This window comes from Sinohyriopsis cumingii, chromosome 11 (genome assembly GCF_028554795.1).
Source record: "Sinohyriopsis cumingii isolate HCF-2022 chromosome 11, ASM2855479v2, whole genome shotgun sequence".
In the NCBI taxonomy this organism is placed as follows: Eukaryota; Metazoa; Mollusca; class Bivalvia; order Unionida; family Unionidae; genus Sinohyriopsis; species Sinohyriopsis cumingii.
In genome coordinates, this window is record NC_142971.1 from 26,785,888 (window position 1) to 26,807,055 (window position 21,168).

The following is a 21,168-nucleotide window of genomic DNA, read 5'->3' on the forward strand; positions in this document are numbered from 1 at the left end:
TCCGCATGTTGCGTATAGCTGCTTCCGGTTTCATCACGTTGTTATTTGCACTTTTATTGTGAACAGTTTCACGCATTAACTATTTTCTTAAGTTTTTTTTTTTAAATTACGAAATTACATCAGATTATAGAAATAGTGATGTCATGTAAAAGAAAACGATCTCGAACATCTCAACTCCTATCGATATCGAACCACGTCTGGTATCGAGAACTGGGGGGGTGGGGGTGATAATGTTTAGTGATTTTCAAAACTTCGATGAGCAAGTTTAAATTAGGTCTGAACAAAATCGTGTCATTAGCTTGGTTATAAATAATATGATGACATATATAAACCAATAAAATATCCATATAACTTCTACTGAAATAATCACGAATGACCAAGAAAAAGATACTCACCGTAATTCTGGTCATCCGGGCTTGGTACGCTTTTCCGCCTAATTTTGCTCTCACCAAATCATTTCCTTCACATTCTTCAAAGTCGCTTCTCTGCACTTCTACTTACTTTAAAAAAATGATATTGAAAATATTCTCATCTGTCCATTCCATGGAGTCCACGGTTTTTGTTCGAGGTTTTTGCCTAACGGTCTGCATGATCTTTGGTTTCTGAGGAAGCTTAACTGTTGAAATCGCGCGCGTATATTAACCAATCATATCACGTCTTTTTTCAAAGTCATCCAATCAGAATAATCGTTGTTAATATATTTCGGTTTTTACTGCAAATTGGCAACCAGTGACTAAGTCAATAGAATATGCAGTTTATAATAGTAATGGAGAGAAGAAAAAAAACGTTAGGACAAAGTCATTGAAAGCTTTTTAAAGCAAATACATTTTGTTGATGCTGGCCAGAAAATATTTTCCCATATTAATCCAGAAATACTCAGGTTAAGTAAACAAGTATTGAATTAAAGATCTGTATGAACATTTATACAGTATATCATTTTAAAAAAAGAAGAAAAAATTCACCTTTATTTAAATTTCACTAATATTGTGAGAAGTTTGTATGATAAATTTTCATGAACATTTTCTGAATATAATGATATAGATATTTAATATACATTTTTTTAAGAAATACCATGGTATTGCATCAAAGTACTTGAATTGTTCATGAACCATTAGTTCATGACATTTCAGGAACTTCAAAGATATTATAATAGTTCATAAAAATTCATCAGTGTGTTCATGAACTTCAAGTACATGATTCATCAAAATTCTTGAAGTTCATGAACTTACTTGAGGAACTTTCATGAACACTTCATGATTGTTCATCAAGTCATGACTTTGTTTTCGTAGGGGCGTGACAGTGATGGTGCCTGCTACTTGGATACATGGTCTCAAACTTTCACAAGCAATGGATATATATATATATATATATATATATATATATATATATATATATATATATATATATATATATATATATATATATATATATATATGAAGAAACTTGTTGCAAGCTAGTTTAAATTTACTTTCTGAAACATACAAGAAAGCTTGCGCAAGCTAGTTTTACTTTCTGAAGAAAACAAGCTTGCACAAGCTAATTTTACTTTCTGAAGAAAACAAGTAAGCTTGCGCAAGCTAGTTTTACTTTATGAAACAAACAAGAAAGCTTGTGCAAGCTAGTTTTAATTTCTGAAGCAAACAAGAAAGCTTGTACAAGCTTGCGCATGCTTGTGCAAGCTTGCGGTTATATCCAGCTATCTTGCCTAAGCCTGCACTTGCTTGTACAAGCTTGCGCAAGCATCCATGTTAGCTTATAAACATCAAACTAGCTTATCGCAAGCTTACCGCAAGCTTGCCACAAGCTTTCAGCAAGGATGCATTTTGGTTTGGGTGCTGCCTTCCTTGTATATCTCTGCTGTGATTGAGTCTGAGCCAGGGGCCTTGCCACTAGAGAGCAGACATATTGCTTTTTGGATTTTTAACACAGTTGGTGGGTCATCCAGTGATTCACTGACTGGCACTTGGGGCAGCCGATCTGTAATGGCTTCATCACTGATGATGTTGGGTGGTTCAGGACACAGATGAAGTGCTCAGCCCACCTTTAGAGGATCTTCTCTTTGTCTATGATCTTGATCCAATTCCAACATCACTGCTGCTGAGTGCTTAGATCCAGCATTGCCTTCACTAACTGATGTTATTAATACCTCTCATCCGGGGAATTCCTATAGTTCTTCAAAATTGCCATTGTAAAGCCTCTGCTGAAGAAACCAACACTAGACCATAACGATTTAAAGAACTACCGCCCAGTTTCTAATCTCCCATTCATATCAAAAATCTTAGAAAAGGTTGTTCTATCCCAGCTTGTATCTCATCTAAATTCAAACAGTCTTTTTAGCAATGTACAATCTGCATATCGCCCTTGCCACAGTACTGAAACTACTCTTCTAAAAGTATTTAATGACATTCTCTCTGCGTTGGATAGGGGAAAGATTACAGTCCTCACCCTCCTTGATTTGTCTGCAGCATTTGATACAATAGACCATGATATATTACTTCACCGTCTCCAGCATGTATTTGGCATTCATGATACAGCCTTATTGTGGGTTCAAGTCTACTTGGTCAAAAGGACACAAATTGTATCTGCAAATGGAATGCACTCCATCCCAGTTGATCTTTGTTGTGGTGTTTCACAGGGGTATGTTCTTGGTACTGTTCTCTTCATTCTATACACTCAGTCACTCTCAAGTGTCATACATCATCATCCAATGTCTCACCAACTATACGCTGATGACACCCAAATATACAAATCTAGCCACTGAACTGAAGTTGATGCTGCCATCCAAGGTGATAAGAGGTGCAATTCTGATGTGAAATCATGGATGACATGTAACAAGCTGCAGATGAATGATGATAAAACTGAGGCCATTCTGATCACAAAACAAAGACTTTCTCATTCACATGCCTTACTTCAAACAATAAATATCAGCAACACCAACATTAAATTCACACAATCAGTATGAAACCTAGGTGTTACTCTGGATAGTACTCTCACACTGCACCAACATGTCATGAACATATGCAAAGCTAAATATCTTGAGCTGAGACACATCATCTCAATTCGCAAATATCTTTCAGTTGATGCCACTAAAACACTTGTGTGTTCATTAGTACTTTCAAGACTGGACTATTTTAACTCAATTCTGTCTGGTTCATCTCAATATCTACTCCAGAAACTTCAAAAAATTCAAAACACAGCTGCACGGATCATACTTAGAGTACCACAATCAAAGCACACCTCCCCGCTGCTCTGTACCCTACACTGGCTATCCATTTGATCCAGAATCAAAGAATCAAATACAAAATTTGTTCTCTGTGCTACGTTTCACTGTCAGATTCTAGTCCAACATACCTATCTGACCTCACCCATGTGTATACACCAGCAAGATACTTACGCTCCTCTTCTGACAATCGTATACTCATTATTCCCACTATGGAAACAAAGTCATATGGACAGCGTTCTTTGGCATACCAGGGCCCAGCAACATGGAATGAATTGTCCACTGAACTTTAATTAGACACAAAGACACAGTGATCCCATTCAAGAGTGCTCTCAAAACTCACTTATTCTGACTGCAAGAATAAACTTAAAGACCTAATAATGTTTCCTACCTTAAATATTCTCAGTATGTTTTTTATTGTTTTTTTATGTTTTCTAATTTCATGGTGTTTGTTTTTGTGGTCATATCATTATATGTTTTTTATCTTATCTTGTCTAATGTTGTAAAGCGCTTAGAGCTTCTAAAGATTAGGTGCTATACAAAGTCCTCATTATTACTATTTTTATTATTATTATGATCAGTGTGTTCCCCATCCACATTCAGGAGAGGTCACGATCCTGATGATGATGGGCCATAGACTTTATTCAGCACATCATAAAACCTCTTTGGATCTCATCAGCTTTGTTACTCAGCCAAGAGTCCTGCATCTGCTGCAGTTTCTGTTGAACAGCCCTATGGATGTTATTGAAGGCATCTTTCTTTGAAGTGGACTTAGGATCATTTATGTATGCTTTGTGGAGGCGATGTTTTTCATCCAACAGCTGCCTGTTTTCTCAGTTCTCATTAAACCAATTCTTGTGCTGTCTTGGGGGAAGGTCATAAGATCTCTGTGGCAGCCACGTGTATACCAGCTCTCTAAGGGTCACCCAGGCCTCCACTTTCTGGGTGTCCAGAGGGATGGACTGAAGATGGTTTTCTAGAGTGCTGACGAAGATAGATTTAAGAGCTGGAGCTCTCCAGCTTGGTGATGTTCAGCTGTCTTGGAATCTTCTTGCCTTGTGGGCGTCTTTTAGGTTGGATATGGATGTTTATCTTGGAGACTACAAGGTGGTGGTCAGTCCAACATTCTGCACCACAAATGGACTTGGTCACCTGTACATCCTGCCTATCTCTCTTCATTGCTATCACAAAGTCAATGTCAGTGCTTAGATTGGGGATGCATCCATGTCATCCTGTTGCAGGTAGGGAGGCAGAAGACTGTGTTGGTGATTAGCAGTTCATGCTCTGTGCAGGTCGGAAGCAATAAAAGATCATTAATGTTGCAGCAGCCTACACCCTACTATCCAATAACCCCTTACCAGGAGATGCTGTAAGAGCCGACTATTGCCTTGTGGGCGTCTTTTAGGTTGGATATGGATGTTTATCTTGGAGACTACAAGGTGGTGGTCAGTCCAACATTCTGCACCACAAATGAACTTGGTCACCTGTACATACTGCCTATCTCTCTTCCTTGCTATCACAAAGTCGATGTCAGTGCTTAGATTGGGGATGCATCCATGTCATCCTGTTGCAGGAAGGGAGGCAGAAGACTGTGTTGGTGATTAGCAGTTCATGCTCTGCGCAGGTCGGAAGCAATAAAAGATCATTAATGTTGCAGCAGCCTACACCCTACTATCCAATGACCCCTTACCAGGAGATGCTGTAAGAGCCGACTATTGCATCAAGGTCACCAAGGATAATGAGCTTGTCAGATTTGGGAAAAGAGGTTATGACAGAGTGGGGTTCTTCATAAAATTTGTCCTTTGTTTCTTCTGAATTGGCCACGGTTGGAACGTAAGCACTGACGATCGTGACATGCTTTCTTCCATTAGACCAGCAGGAATTTCATGGTCATAAGCCTCTCATTCACACCCTTTGGAAGTCCAGCAAGATTATTAACAAAATCTGTCTTCACTGCAAAGCCTACTCCACTCCTCATTTCCTCTTCTGCACCAAAAGAAGGTGTAGCCAGCGCCCCTTTTACAAAGTTTATCCTCTCCTGCAACGTCAATGTTATACATGTATCTGGCTAGTTCCGTGCTATTGTCAGGGCAGTTCTCCTCTGATGTCTGTCAGCATCATTTCTGTCCAAAAGTGTGTGCACATTACATGCACCTAGGGTTAGAGGAATGATTTCCATCTTTTTGTTTGTAGTGTTTCCACCGCTGATGTAGGGGGACCCTTCCCTAACCAGCCAAATGTGTCTGGAAGGGACTTCCAGCCGCAGTTGGCTGGTTAGGGAAGGAATCTGGAGCAGGCAATTTTTAGGGCACCCTTTCTAGTCCTTTCTTCATGCCACAGAGGTGAGCAGTGCGAATACTAATAAGACTGCTCAGTCGCTCTGGGGGCTGCTGAACTCCGCTGCTGCTCTGTGTCAGTGAAGAACAACCATATGGCCTGAGCTGCCTATGTACAGATTTGCGGCTATGGCTGCTAGTGTACCCACACCTGCTTTTTCGTCGCTCATCCGTTGCCACAGGACTTTGGGGAGAAGGATGACCAAGTGACTTGTGCGTTGATTTGGTTTAAAGTGAGGAAGAGGTGCACATCGTCAACCTCACTCTCTTGTCCAAGACCATCTGGATCCAGTGGCAAAACAAGGTTAAGATGGCTGGAGATGGAATCGGATGCAGTGGATGACCATGTCTACTTACATGCCTTGTCCTGCTCTTTACGCTCCACAGTGCATTGCTGGGAATTGCCTTTCTGGCCTTTGAACTAGCAATTGGCTTATTCCTCGCAGTCTGCCAAATCCAGTCTTCACATGCTTGGGTAGGCAAGCCCTGACTCACCAAAGGTTTAAAACCTGTTGGCAACCATCACCTGGTTTAGCCTGCCAGTCAAAGTGGCTACCCCTAAGGAGGCATGACTGTTCCCCCACCAGAGGTGCTACCCCTCCAATACACTCTCATATACCCCAACTAAATATCCTGAAACTGTTATCAAGAAGTTAAATTTAGAACAGTATGAATACCTCATAGTCAGCTGCCCTTTTCACTTTACATGAAACTGCCTTTTTTTTAAATACTGCCACATGGTTGAGTAAATTGAGGTCATTTATTTATTCTTTTCTTCCAAGTGGAGTAAACATGATGGATCAATAGTAAACTGTGTACCTCAGTGTCATTATCATAGAGATTTATGATAAAATATTCAATAAAATCCAGTTTAAAGTTTAATTTAAAAGGACATTTTTCACATTTGCAACCCTGCTAGATACAAAAAACCTACACCCCCTGCCAAAAATGTACAAAAATTGATCAAGTTGTATTTTTTTTTAAAGTGTTATTTACAAACAAAGCTTAAGCACGATGGGAGGACAGCTCAACAAATACGTTTGCTGCAAAACAGTGAGTACCTGGTTTCTTTGATCTGCTAATTAACTAGTCCTTTAATCCCTATAAACAGCAATGGAAGCTGTTGATACTGGTGTTCAGTGAGTGGATATTTTAGTTCTAAGGATGCTTTTAAATCATAACTAAGTTTTCAAAGTTATGTTTCTATTACCGCAGAAGGAGTTTTGCTGAAGAACATTTGCTACTGCTAACACACACAAATCAATCTTGTCGGGGAGGGGGCTTCGAAAAGTGCAGAAAAAATAACAAGAAATTTGTTTATACAATACAAATGGCCCACTACAGTGCCTAAAATTTGCTAAATGTAAACCAGGTGTGACAAAAGGACAGTCAAGGGCAACGTAATAAAGCCCTAACACTTTCATGGTAAGCATAACATTACTATCGACTTGTATGAATATGGGATAACAAGATCGAATGCCAAGCTAACAATCACAAATTTAATATTAACAAAGAACAATCACTAAATCTGAATGTAATGCATGAATAACTTAAGAAATGTGACACCTCTGTGCAGATTTAATATGTAACCAATTATTTGTATCTCCCGCTATGGAAATGTATGTTTGATCCATTTAAATCACCCAATATAAAGTTACTAATGGAACTCTATGTACATGCATGTTAGATGCACATTTACAGTAGAGCAGTATCAATGTATATTCTGCTAATAGCTGACTAAACATCAAACATTACATTAACAGGACATATAATCTTTTGAGTACATACATAAACAGAGAGAGATAGATAGAGCTATGGAAGAAGAATGACACTTTGACTTTGGATGAATGGATATTTTACTTTGACAGACACTTGAATGTTGGATGAGTGGATCTTTAACTCTGACAGACTTTGATTTTGCATGAGTGGATGTTTCAGGTTTCAGTTCAACACACTTTGATATTGGGTGAGTGTATGTTTTACTTTGAAAGACACATCAATGATGAATAAGTGGATGTTTTACTTCGACAGACACAGTGATGTTGGATAAATGGATAATCTCTGACAACTTAACTTCGACAGACACTTTAATGTTGGATAACTGGATGTTTAAGTTCGACAGACACTTTGATGTTGGATAAATGGATGTTTTAGTTTGACAGACACTTTAATGTTGGATGAGTGGATGTTTTACATCAAGATACACTTTAATGTTGGATAAGAGGATGTTTTACTTCGACAGACACTTTAATGTTGGATGAGTGCATGTTTTACATTGACAGACACTTTTACTGTAGGATGAGTGGATGTTTTACATTGACAGACACTTTAATGTTGGATGAGTGGATGTCTTACTTTGACAGACACTTTAATGTTGGATGAGTAGATGTCTCACTTTGACAGACACTTTAATGTTGGATGAGTGGATGTCTTACTTTGACAGATATTTTGATGTTGGATGAGGGGATGTTTTAGTTAGACCAATACTTTAATGTTGGATAAGAGGATGTTTTACTTCGACAGACACTTTTACTGTTGGATGAGTGGAAGTTTCGGTTTCCACACACTTTAATGTTTGATGAGTGCATGTTTTGGTTTCGATAGACACTTTGTTGCTGGATGAGTGGATGTTTAAATGGATCAACTGACATTTTAATGTTTGACAAGTGTATGTTTAAGTTCGACAGACACTTTGATGCTGGATGAGTGGATGTTAAACTTCAACAAATAATTTCACATTTACCTTGATGCTGGATGAGTGGATGTCTTACTTCGACACTTTAATGTTGGATGAGTGGATATCTTACTTTGACAGACACTTCGATGTTGGATGACGGGGATGTCTTAGTTAGACATTTAATGTTGGATGAGTGGATGTCTTACTTCGACAGACACTTTGATGTTGGATGAGGGGATGTTTTAGTTAGACACTTTAATGTTGGATGAGTGGATGTCTTACTTCGACAGACACTTTGATGTTGGATGAGTAGATGTCTTACTTCGAAAGATACTTTAATTTTCGATGAGTGGATAATTGCAAGAGCAGCTTGTGTATGACACGAGTACACATAGCAAGAGGACCTTGTGTATGACATAAGCAGACATAGCAAGAGGACCTTGTGTATGACAAGTAGACATAACAAGAGGACCTTGTGTATGACACTAGTAGACATAGCAAGAGGACCTTGTGTATGACAAGTAGATATTGCAAAGTGGACCTTGTGTATGACACAAGTAGACATAGCAAGAGGACCTTGTGAATATGACACAAGTAGACACAGTAAGAAGACCTTGTGTATGACAAGAGTAGACACAGCAAGAGGACCTTGTGTATGGCATAAGTAGACATAGCAAGAGGATGTTGTGTATGACATAAGTAGATATAGTAAGAGGACCTTGTATATGACACGAGTAGACATAGCAAGAGGACCTTGTGTATGGCATAAGTAGACATAGCAAGAGGACCTTGTGTATGGCATAAGTAGACATAGCAAGAGGACCTTGTGTATGACATAAGTAGACAAAGCAAGAGGACCTTGTGTATGGCATAAGTAGACATAGCAAGAGGACCTTGTGTATGACATATATAGATATAGTAAGAGGACCTTGTATATGACACGAGTAGACATAGCAAGAGGACCTTGTGTATGACATAAGCAGATACAGCAAGAGGACCTTGTGTATGACATAAGCAGACATAGCAAGAGGATGTTGTGTATGACACGAGTAGACATAGCAAGAGGACCTTGTGTATGACATAAGTAGACATAGCAAGAGGATCTGTGTATGAGAAGTAGACATAGCAAGAGGATCTTTGTGTATGACATAAGTAGACATAGCAAGAGGATCTTTGTGTATGACACATGTAGTCATAGCAAGAGGATCTTTGTGTAAGACATAAGTAGACATAGCAAGAGGATCTTTGTGTATGACATAAGTAGACGTAGCAAGAGGATCTTTGTGTATGACACAAGCATAGAGTAATGAAATGGATTTACAGAAAGCAGAATGAATTTAAACAATACAAGCAAGAATGTTCTATTGTAGAATGCATAATGAATTTATACAACCAATAATGTTCTGTTGTAGAATACAGAACAAATTTATACAATACAAGCAAGAATGTTCTATTGGTGGTTCAACTTGAGTGCAAATAGCCTGAAATAATGGATACATGGTTCCCACACTTTTCTAAAGAAAAATTTCCAGGTCATTTCCAGGGTTTTTCCAGGATGAAATTACTTTTTTCAAGGTTCACATATGACCATTACTGAATGGAATTAAAGAATATTTTAGATTATAAAACATGCATATTCTAAATCTAAAGATGTTTCTCTTTCAAGACTCTAAAACATCTAAGTCAGAATAGATGGTCATGTACAAAACCACAAAATGTATCACACGAAACAAGTTTGATTATATTCATATAAATTGATAGGTAAAGTCATTTCAATGTTTCAATGTACAGAACAAAAATTCTAACTTTATTTTGCTGCATTATGTTGCTAAGTGGGAACAACATAATGAACTTAAATTATGTTTTGTTTCCTTTCAAACCTTTAATTCTAAAGAATTCTATAGCAATATATATATATATATATATATATATATATATATATATATATATATATATATATATATATATATATATATATATATATGCATCTCATAGAAAGTAACATTTCCTATTAAAGTATATATATAAAAAAACAGTAAACACAAATAATTAAAATCTTGACTTGTAACGAAGAGTTAATCCTGAATTTATCTGTGCCAATAAAATCCCAAGCAAAATTTTTCAAACAACCAAATCTCCTTAAGACAATGTGGTTAAAAATCAATCATTAAAAAAAAAATTTCAAAAGGGTAGCTTTAAATTTTGACAAAGACCTTTCAAAATTTATATACTGTTATATAAACAAGGACTGAATTTTCTGTAAAATCAATTTGTCTTCTTGTAATTCGTTAAACCAGTCCTCATACCTGTATTGACACATGGGCTCATATAGTTTTTTAATATATAATACAAGGGGCGACAATTTCTCATTTCTGCTCTGAGATTCAACAATTTGGACTACACATTTGGCTTAAAACGAACAGCAGTCCATTTTCTAATTTGAGTTTCCTCCGAATATTCCCACCCCATTTTTCTTATCTGGACATTTAGGTTGGGGTGTGGGGTCATTGCAACTGCATATCAAAAATGTGGAATTTGCTGCCACCGTGTGGTGGCAACATATGGTAGTCAGGGCATAGAACATTTAAACTTATGCTATATCAACTTATACCTGCATGAAATCAATAGGAAAATGATTTATTTTCTCAGAAATGGCAAGTATTATAATCATTATGTTGTTAATCCGCTGACAGACAAGATGAAACTATGGCTTAGATGAAAACTTACCTAGTACTCTCCATTTGCATTACTAGTCACATGACATCACAAATCTCAAAGGAGGACATCGAAGTCCAATAGTCACATGATATCAACAACAAACATGTTATGTTGCTGTACAGAAATTCAATTATATTAAATGAAAGTCTGACACTTTTTGTAAAAACCAGCAATCTGGCCAAGTTTTATCTTGTCTTTCAGCAGATGAAGACATAACAATTTGAATACTCACAATTTCTGAGAAAATAAGTAATTTTCGTATCGATTTCATGCATGTATCACTCAATGTTGGCCTCTTGTGATGCTAGACTGGTTTTCATACCTTCCATATAAGGAAAGATATGGATATCGAGCTGACTTTGAACATTAAAGTCTACTAGACGAATCTAATCCATGCCAGGGTGCAATCAAATGATCAATACTTCACCCTCCAAATGTTCTGGTTATAACTCGATAAATTTAGCTCAAGACCAGTTTTGTTACAACTCAATTACATGATTGTTTCAGGTGTCATATGGTGGCAGAAAATTCCCAGGTTTTCCCAACTTTCATCAATATTTGCGAAATTCAATGACTTTTCACGATCGGGAAAAAAATTATAATTTCTCCCAATTTACCAGTAGCTTGGGAACCTGGTGGATAAAAAGAATTTTTTTACATTGGCTTCAATTATTTTATACTGTTTTGATCTCCATCTACCAGCAAACTATGCATAAGACTCACCTTGAAAGTTAACCCTTTACCTCATAGAGCATAGTCACAAAGTGCAGTGTGCTATAAATAGAACACCTGTCACCTAGTCGACAGCATACGCATAGGTCTGCCTGTGAACTGTTAAGCAATGTAGTGTATGTTACGTTTAACAGCAGTTTTAACCATTTTACATTTTTGGTACACATCTATTATATGTGGAAAAATTTAAGAGTAAAGTCCGATTGTTATAGCTGTGTAATTATTTTTCACGGAAGAATTTTTTATGTGCTTTAAAATCAGAGAGAACTAGTTCATCGTCATGTCAGTGAAGCCGCATGACCAACCGTAGCTGCCATTTCCGATACTCAAAATTTACAAGGTTTTCGTCTGCGTCTACATCACTAAGTCATCTGAATTTGATAATTTATAAAAACTAATTGCTGCCTACATCAATATCAGAACCTTTACCTAAGTTATTGAATCTTTCATAGTTGTTATTCTAATCTTGAAAACTTGCGTACTGAATGAAATCCGCGACCGCCATTTTGGAGAGTGGAGATTATGACCCAGTTACTTTAAATAGCAGATATCGACCAGTGCATACATAGCAACCACATCATCTGACGTAATTGTCATTCGCAGAAATGAATGTAGTATCTAATAGGGGGGTTTTCCCCGAAGGTGGCGCTACGAAAACCAGCTCAAAATGGCTGATGTTTACAGCAGGCGTCAAAAGGCGCTTGCATGCGAATGGAGTAAAAGCGTCAAAAGGTGCTTGCATGCAAATGGAGTAAAGGCGTCCAAAGACGCTTGCATAAGGTAAAGGGTTAAGTGTCTCAAAAAGTACATTTTTGGCATGAGAAGTGTTACAAAAATTGGTATGATCCTTATAGGGAGGTCGCTCTTGAAGAGGTACTGTCATCTGGATCATATTTTGCAATGATATATATTTTTTGGGGTAATAAAATAATTAATAAATAATGTTAGAATGCCAAAATCAAATTCTTCAAACAAAAACTGCTGTTATAGTAAATAACCAGATATAGCTAGAATTTGGAACCTGCAAACTCTGTACGCGAATATATGTGACAATTTTGCAGCAGTTCTAACATTATGAGCATCTTGATGAAAGTTTGAAAAGACTTTGTAGAATCTCAGTTTTCTGAACTATAAGAAGCTGCTTCTAGGTGAAAGTAAACAGGTTCAATTATTCTTTATATAATAATCATGTAAAGGTTACTCACATACATTCTGCTGCCACTGGTTATGCATCACAGACCGCGTGTACACTTTCATACATGCCACACAGTTGTTTTTCAGCAGGGGTCCCTTTGGGTCTTCACACTGACGTCGAGACGTACGAACGAACACGTTACATTCATAACAGGACAATGCATCTGCAATTGAATTAAAAAGAAAGACTACATCTGACGCTGGAAATTGTGTTGAGTAACAGATATATATCACCAAAAATGGACAAATACGTTATTTTACAGATATTTACCTTCGAGAAAGGATAAATGCACTGAGTAACAGATACATACCACTGAAAAAAGACATGCGTTGAGTAAAAGATACATACCACTGAAAAAGGACAAATGCGGTGAGTAACAGATACATGCCACTGAAAAAAGACAAATGCATTGAGTAACAGATATATACCAGTGAAAAAAGACATGCATACAGTGCTTTTTATTTTGTCCTTGAAAACTTTAATTCTGTAGCGTGTGTGTGTGTGTCTGTGTGTGACGTTTACTGATTTCTTTTATGTTCTTGTACTTTAGCTTGCAATATTGTAAGAAGGAAAACTTTATTTCATGGATTTACATTTTTTTAAGGTTAAGGACAAATATGGCCAGAGAATATTATTATCACAGTAAACAAATTACTAGTGCTATAATAAAGTACAGCACTACCCTACTCCAGAATTGCATTTAAAATATGGCAAAAACTTTGTAGCCTATTTGTCAAGGTTTAAAATATTTTGTGTAGTAGCTTCCTTCTAAGGTATTAAAGCAGTCTTGCCATAATTTGATACTAGAATGTGGAATTCGCTTCTAATATCAAAGCACAAGTATTTTTACATGTTACTCATCTCTAGGATATAGCAGTCAAAGAGGTCGTGCCTGATGATGTACATAGGCCAACCTTAATATTTCATGATTTTCTCTCTCTTTTCCGGCTTTTTTCCACACACACACACACACACGGACCATTGATAATTTGATATGAAAAGAACCATTTCGAGGCATGAAAAGAGTTTAAAAAATTTAAGTTAATTCTGTAATATGAAACCTTATGTCATAATTATATGACACAGCACGTTTGATTTATTTTCCTGTGGGGTATTAAGGCCCTGTGGTGTATGTCAATATGATTTACCATGTTTTTTATATTTCTCACCAACCTAGCTTTTCGTCCAAAAATTTTCATGTTACTGCCATCCCCCAAGTACAAACAGCATTATAACATAGGTATTTGACCTCAACTGGGATTCATATGGTATGTATGCTGGGCATTCTGGATTGGCTGCTACTCTTGCAGTGTAACAACAAGCATGTGGAACATGAACATTTTCATAATTCTCAGAGTGTTGGGGAATGCACTATTTGTATAATGTTGGCAGAATATACCCTCGAATGATTCGTGCATTTGTAGAATTTAGAAAAAAATGCAATATTTCAGTGCATCAAACAAATTATTACAGTCGTTCCACAAATAAAAAAATCAAGACAAGTCTTTATTCTGATCAATTTGTCAAACGTTTATATACTGCTGCTGCTCATTAACACTGCAATTATGTCAGTAACGTTTAATTTGTGCAAGTTTCAAGGCGACTTGTCAAACATTAATTCCAGCAAACCCACACTTAAGCTCTGCTTAAAAAACTGTTAAGTACAAACAAGTATGAGAAACCGCCTTGTTTTGCATTTAGCTGATTCGCGAACAAAGCCGGGACTGCAGAGGTGCAAAGCAAGAGTGCTACCACTATGCAAGGAAATCCAGTTTTGCATAGACCAAGAGAAAGAGGATTGAAGGGTATCTTTGTGCTTTCTATTGGGTCAGAACAGTTCATAAGAGTATATGACTTGCAGCATCAACCCTGACATACTAGGGTTAAAAGAGCTGGCTACTGAGTTGAGGTCTGTATATGGCAAATATTTTTCCCAACTGCACCCACCACCCACTCTTACACACAAAATAGAGGCGTGGAAGAAATGCCTACAAATATTGAAGAAAGAAATTATGCCTGCAGTTTGCTTTTGATGGTTTTTGTTTTGTTTTTGTTTTTGTTGACTTTGGAATGAATGAAAACTCTGGCCCCTCCCCAAATAGTTTCACTTAAATTTAGAGACCCCGAGTGGCCAAGTGGTCTAAGGCGCTCGCGTTTATAGATCAATGACATCTCATCTTTGTCAGCGTAGGTTTCAAGTCTCGGGCTCGGCCAATATGTGTATCTGCAAAGCTTGCCAGTAGCTCCCAGTTGGTAGGTAGTTCTTCCAGGGTTCTTTCTCCACCAGATATAATGGACGCCATGTACTGCCTATTGTGTGCTGAAAAATGGCGTTAAGCCAACAACAACAAATCACTTAAATTTCCTTGGTTTACTCTCTGTTGCATCAATTAATAACAGTACTCAGGAAACATTAAATCCCCAGAGGTGAGACCTACATTTACACGTGTCGCTGTCATCTTCTACAGGTACATGCAGATCTGATTATCCTCTGCTTTCATTCACAGGCGAAGAAATAATTTTGCCAGCGGGAAAGTTAGGTTAAAACCAACATACAGCACAACAATCCATTCTTGTTACATTAACTAAAAAATTCTCAGAATTTGGTGCTAGGGTTATTATAATATTGTAGCATGCATACACAAAAAGGAATAAGACTTTCATGTTGAGTGAAGAGTTGCAGCAAACCGAGTGACTATAACCCTACAGTCAAAGGGATGTTCGAGTATGTCAAAAAATGAATTGTAGGCGCTACCAAACAGCCCAAGTATGAAGAAAATCCATCAAGGGGTTTAGGAAATACTAAGAAAGAATAAAATAAAACCTGAATGAAATTTTTCAATGACTGTGACCTTAACTTGAAGATAAAATGGGCAAGTATGCATTTCGCAGAATGAATTTTGTTGTCGCTTCATTCAACCAAGGTAAGAACAAAACCCATGGAAGGGTTAAGGAAATATAAGCAAATACACTTTTTAAAATTATTAAACAAACAAACTGCAACCAACACCTTAACCAGTCTTAACCCTAAGTTTCTATGACTGCAACCCTTACCCCAAATTCTAATGGTCAAGACAGCAAACTGCAGAATGAATTGCCTTTTGTCATAATTACTCAGACCTGATGACACCAATTACCATAAGCAACAGTAAATGGTACTAGTTGTGACTGCTAACCCAGAGTAAGCGGCTACGTATGGCTCATTTTTGAAAGTCCTCCCTGGTGGATCAGGCGGCCAAGCAGCTTTGCTCACCACCCTCACTCCCACCAACAATGTGAGGACAGATGGCAATAGCTGTATGGATAGTACAGGGCATTAGCTCAGGTGCAGTTTGACTGTATGAACTGAATCCAGAATTGTCACCATATGTCTCGATATTATTGTGCCACTGGATTCAAACAGGCCTGGACGAGAGAGAGAAAATGATTGTGCAACTTTCTCTCACTTAAGTCCAATGCAGGTTCAAGTCATGACATTATCCCCTCCACTTACTAGATACCTGTGGTGATGGACAAGTGTCAAATCAGCAGATGTGGACACACTGGGAGTTGTAGCTGCAGACCTGCACAAAGGTGGCTATGGGTAAAGGGTTGCTTTTCATTGGACCAAACCAGCAGTGAAACTGGACATCTCATAGTTTAGAACTACACTGTACCACTCCTTAGTCATGAGGAAGCGGCTAGAAAAGGTGCTCCACATAAGGTACGCCAAATCGTTCAGAACAGGTGATCTGAAGCTATTGTATGATGAACTAGAGAAAGCAAACTGGAGTAATCGTAAGGTGAACTCAAGTAATCACAGTGTGCTTGAAGAGATCATAAGGTGAGCTGGAGAGGTCGAAGGGTGAGCTGGACTAATCATGGGGGTGAGCTCGAGAAGGCGAGTTGGGAGTAATCATAGTGTGAGCTTGGAGAGATCATAGGGTAAACTGGAATAACAGCAGTGTTAGCGGGAGTAATCATAGGTGAGCTGGAGTAATCATAGGGTGCACTTGGAGAGACTGTAGGGTAAGCTGGAGTAATCATCGGGTGAGCTAGCAAAGGTGAACTGGAGTAATTGTAGAGTGAGCTTGGACAGATCGTAGGGTGATCTGGATTAATTGTATGGTGATTGTATGGTGTGCTGGAGCAATGATAGGTTGAGTTTGAGAGATCTCAGGGTAAGCTGGAGTAATCATAGTGTGAACTGGAGAAGGTGAGCTGGAGTAATGGTAGGGTAAGCTGGAGTACAAGTCAGGTGAGCTGGAGAGATGGATGGGTGAGCTGGAGTAATGGATGGGTGAATTGGAGGTATCTTTATAACTTTGATTATGTAAAAAAAGAATGACCAATAACAATGCAAACTGAAACGTAACTATTTGATGAAGTATGTATAACATATATTAAATGAACTTTGATTTCCTTCGTCTATTCATTGCTGTTTTTCCCAAATAAAAAAGCTACTACAGTTCACTCGACGATTGTTCAAGCTCTTCCATTTTGAACAATCTGGTGTGCCACTCATTATTGGTGTCTGAATGTTCTCACACTAATGGACAGTTCATCTGTAGATAAAACTGGGAAGAACAGCTCTAGTTCGTAGATATGGGGCAGACCAGATTTAACATACAGATAGTGGCCCTGAGGTAAAGCTGAGGGAGGACACCTCACCGAAGTTGGAGCTGGCTAAAAAGAGTGACTTGAAGCAAATTACAGCTAATCTGCAAAATTACAAATCTCTCAGCTATATGCAGCTATCATCAGCGCATAGTCACTCACCATGGCCAACCCAAATGAGACCAAGGAATATTTTACGCAGATCAGGATTCACTTATCGCAAAAGTACCAAAGGCTGAAAAACTCGTCATTTTTGATGACTTGAATACGAGAGTTGGCACAGATCACCATACATGACCAGGTGTCATCGGCAACAATTACCTTTGCAAATGCAAAAATAACAGCCTCCTCCAACTGAGAAAATGTGCTGAACACGACCTCCAAATTACCAACAGTCTTGATCCACCTGCCAAACCTCAACAAGTCTTGAACCACCCATGCTCCGAACACTTTCATCTCACTGACAATGCCATCGTTAGGAGAAGATACATGAAGGATGTCCCAGTAGTGAAAGCCATGAAAAGGGCAGAATGTTGGACCTACCATAGCCTTCAGTCTGAATATGTCAGTCCAGCCAACAACCATATGGCAAAAAAGCTCTCGAAAAGAAAATGTCTAAAATTTGATACTCTGCGTACTCGACCTCAAAAGTTTCAGTCTCATCACATGTTAACATCAAGAACCAGTTGATGAGAATGATGATGCCATTTAGAGACTGCTGAATGAGAAACTTTAGCTTCAAAATGAAGACTACACTTCATCTAAGAAGACTGTCTTCAACAACATCAAGATGCAAAGTCAGAGAATTGTAAGACTTGTGGCTGAGCAAAAATGAACATGAGATACAGTCTTAGACAGAAATAACATGACGTACTTCTCTGTTTTGAAGAGGATCTAGGGGCAACATTCATCAGAAACATCTCCATCAGTGAGTGATAATGGCACCAAAACTGCTCACTGACAAAGAAAAGATATTACAGAGATAGGCAAAGCACCCCAACAATATCCTAAGTAAACAATCATCAGTGAGAAGTCAATTGATCAACTGCCCGAAATGGAAATGAACATATCTCTTGCTTATCCTCTAACGTTTACTGAAACTGAGACAGTAACTGATATGCTGACGAATAGCAAAGCACCTGCAGCCGATACTATAACAGCACAATTCTACAAAGCCAGGGGCTCGCACATGACACAGAAACCCACTGAACCTTTATAGTCGACTTGATAAAAGCCTTCGACTCAGTCGGTCATTGGGAGCGAGTCGGCATCTGGATATCATGACAAACTTTGGTTACCCAGAAAAAATCACATGAATGGTATGGCAATTCCATAATAGCATGCTCAATCGCACTGTAGACAACAGTTTGGTGTCACAAACATTCCCAGTCACCAACGCAATCAAGTATCGCTGCATGCTAGCCCTAACCCTCATCATCATGATGTTCCTCGTCATAGATACAGATACTTTCATGAGGCTAAGACTGGGAATGACATCAGATACCAGACTGGAGGCATGCTCTTCAATCTGAACCGACTACGGGTGAAGACAAAAGTTAAGGGACTGGTTGTTCATGATCTCCAAATTGATTATCAATGTTCAATGAATGCCAAATCTGAGTCTGACATACATGAGTACTGACCATATCTGCTCAGCTTGTGACATCACTGGTCTCACAATCAGTATTAAGAAGACTGAGCTGATGCTACAGGAAAGCTTTACATAAAGCATGCCATCATACTGAATTGCCAAACCTTCCAGCACGTGGATAAGTATACTATAACTTACAGTCCACACTGATGACAAAATAACCCCAGAATTGCTAAATGCATGGGAACGCAAAGTCTGTATGTCTCCAAATAAAACTGAATGTGTACAAAGGGACTGTGTTGTTTGTAAAGCCTATATGATGTACAGACATCATGCCATGAGGATGAACCATTTTCACATTATGAAACTAATGAGAATAAGATGGCATGGAAGGGTCTCGAACACTGAGATTATCACACAGGCAGAGTTGAGATGAGCAGGCAAAGTCATCATGATATGAAACAAATGACTAACAAAGATGATCTTATATTACAAGTTAAAGGAGGGAAAGCGATCTCAGGGAAGTCATTAGAAACGCTTAAGGACTACCTTAAATCATTGTAATTCTTGGGAAGAACTTGAAGACCGTGCCTTCTGAAGCAGCCACAAATATTGCAGCTACAGACTATGATCTGAGAAAAAAAATGCAGCCCAGATGCGTGAACAGCATAAATATCAAAACTGCAGTACATTCTTTATTGATTAAGCAACCCAAAGTGGCATCTCCAGTCCAATGTGCCACACACAGTTCTGAGCACATGATGGCCTTATCAACCACTCAAGTCTTCACAGAAACCAAACTATGCAAGATGAGCAAAATCTATCAATGAGTTAAAGAACTTTACGTAACTGAAACGACTTCAACCTTTCTCAAAAATATTATATGACTATGCATTACAGTAGAGAAGTGAGCATGAGTGTCACAGAATGAATTCACTACATTATAATTCAAGATAATCAAGGTATGTAGGAGATTATGCAAATAAACAAAAAAAACAAGCTTTTGATTCAGCAACTGCTGTCATAAATGACTCACTTCACACTAAATGACTCACTTCACACTAATGTGGGCTTTGAAACTTTTAACATCTACACATTATCTCAGGGGGGCCCCCGAGTGGCTGAGTGGTCTAAAGCGCTCTCCGTTACGGATCACTGCCATCTCACCTCTGTCTGCATAGGTTCGAGTCTCGGATTCAGCCAATGTGGGTATGTGAGAGAGCTTGTAAGTAGCTTCTCGAGGGTCGGTGGTTCTTTCTGGGGTTTTCCCGGGTTCTTCCTCCACCAGTAATACTGGCCGCCATGTATAGCGTATCGTGTGCTGAAAAATGGCGTTAAACCCTACAACAACAACAACAACATTATCTCAGATATATTTCTGGATAGACAGAACAAATTTAGCTTTTTCCTACATGCAAGCCTGCATTTTAGCAGCGTTCTTACCTGTAATACGTTTGATTTGGTCTCTGGTATGTTGTTTTGGTGCATTTTTATAATGTTATTGTCACAACAAATGTGCAACCGAGGCTTACTGCACTGCTCGTCAGCACAGTGTACACTGTATTTTGTTTCGAAATAATACCAATTTCGTCAATTGGCCATTGTATGATGGAGATACGGGGTTTGTCAGTGTGTTGTTAATAAAATTGGTATAGGTCAACGAGGGTTCCATACAAAACAGGGCACTTCAACCTGATGCAGATACAAATGCTGTTGAAACGTACAGTTAATTCAGTCTTGGACTAAATTAGTAGTTTTACACTGTTAGTTTGTACAACATGGAGACTGACAACCCAAAATCAGCTTCCATTCAAAAACATCTACGAACAGAGTTGCTTAAGTTTTCTGTTGATTAAAATCATGAGTCTTTGCAGGAAAATGCCCACCAAGCTTCAAAGTTGACTGCCTAAGTGTGTCCTTCACAAAGGTTCTTAGTTCCCATTTCCTCGTATTTACATAGCCAGCCAATAATGTGCTAAAAGTACTGTTAAAACCAACAGTATACCATCTCCTGCTTCAGACATAAAACTTAAATGTACATGTTGTCTTTGCAATAATACAACATTTGTGTCTTAGAAAGAGACAGCGAGACAATGCTTTATG

General features: G+C 38.2%; 1 protein-coding gene across 1 annotated transcript in view; it reads right to left on the reverse strand.

Annotated features, from left to right (window-relative positions):
• Window positions 1–21,168, reverse strand: part of LOC149787812 (uncharacterized) — a 68,025-nt gene that overhangs the window by 14,769 nt on the left and 32,088 nt on the right. The window contains exon 2 of the mRNA XM_089974020.1: window positions 12,889–13,041. Within this exon, the coding sequence (XP_089830146.1) occupies window positions 12,889–13,041 (153 nt within the window). The remainder of the gene's footprint in view (window positions 1–12,888; window positions 13,042–21,168) is intronic.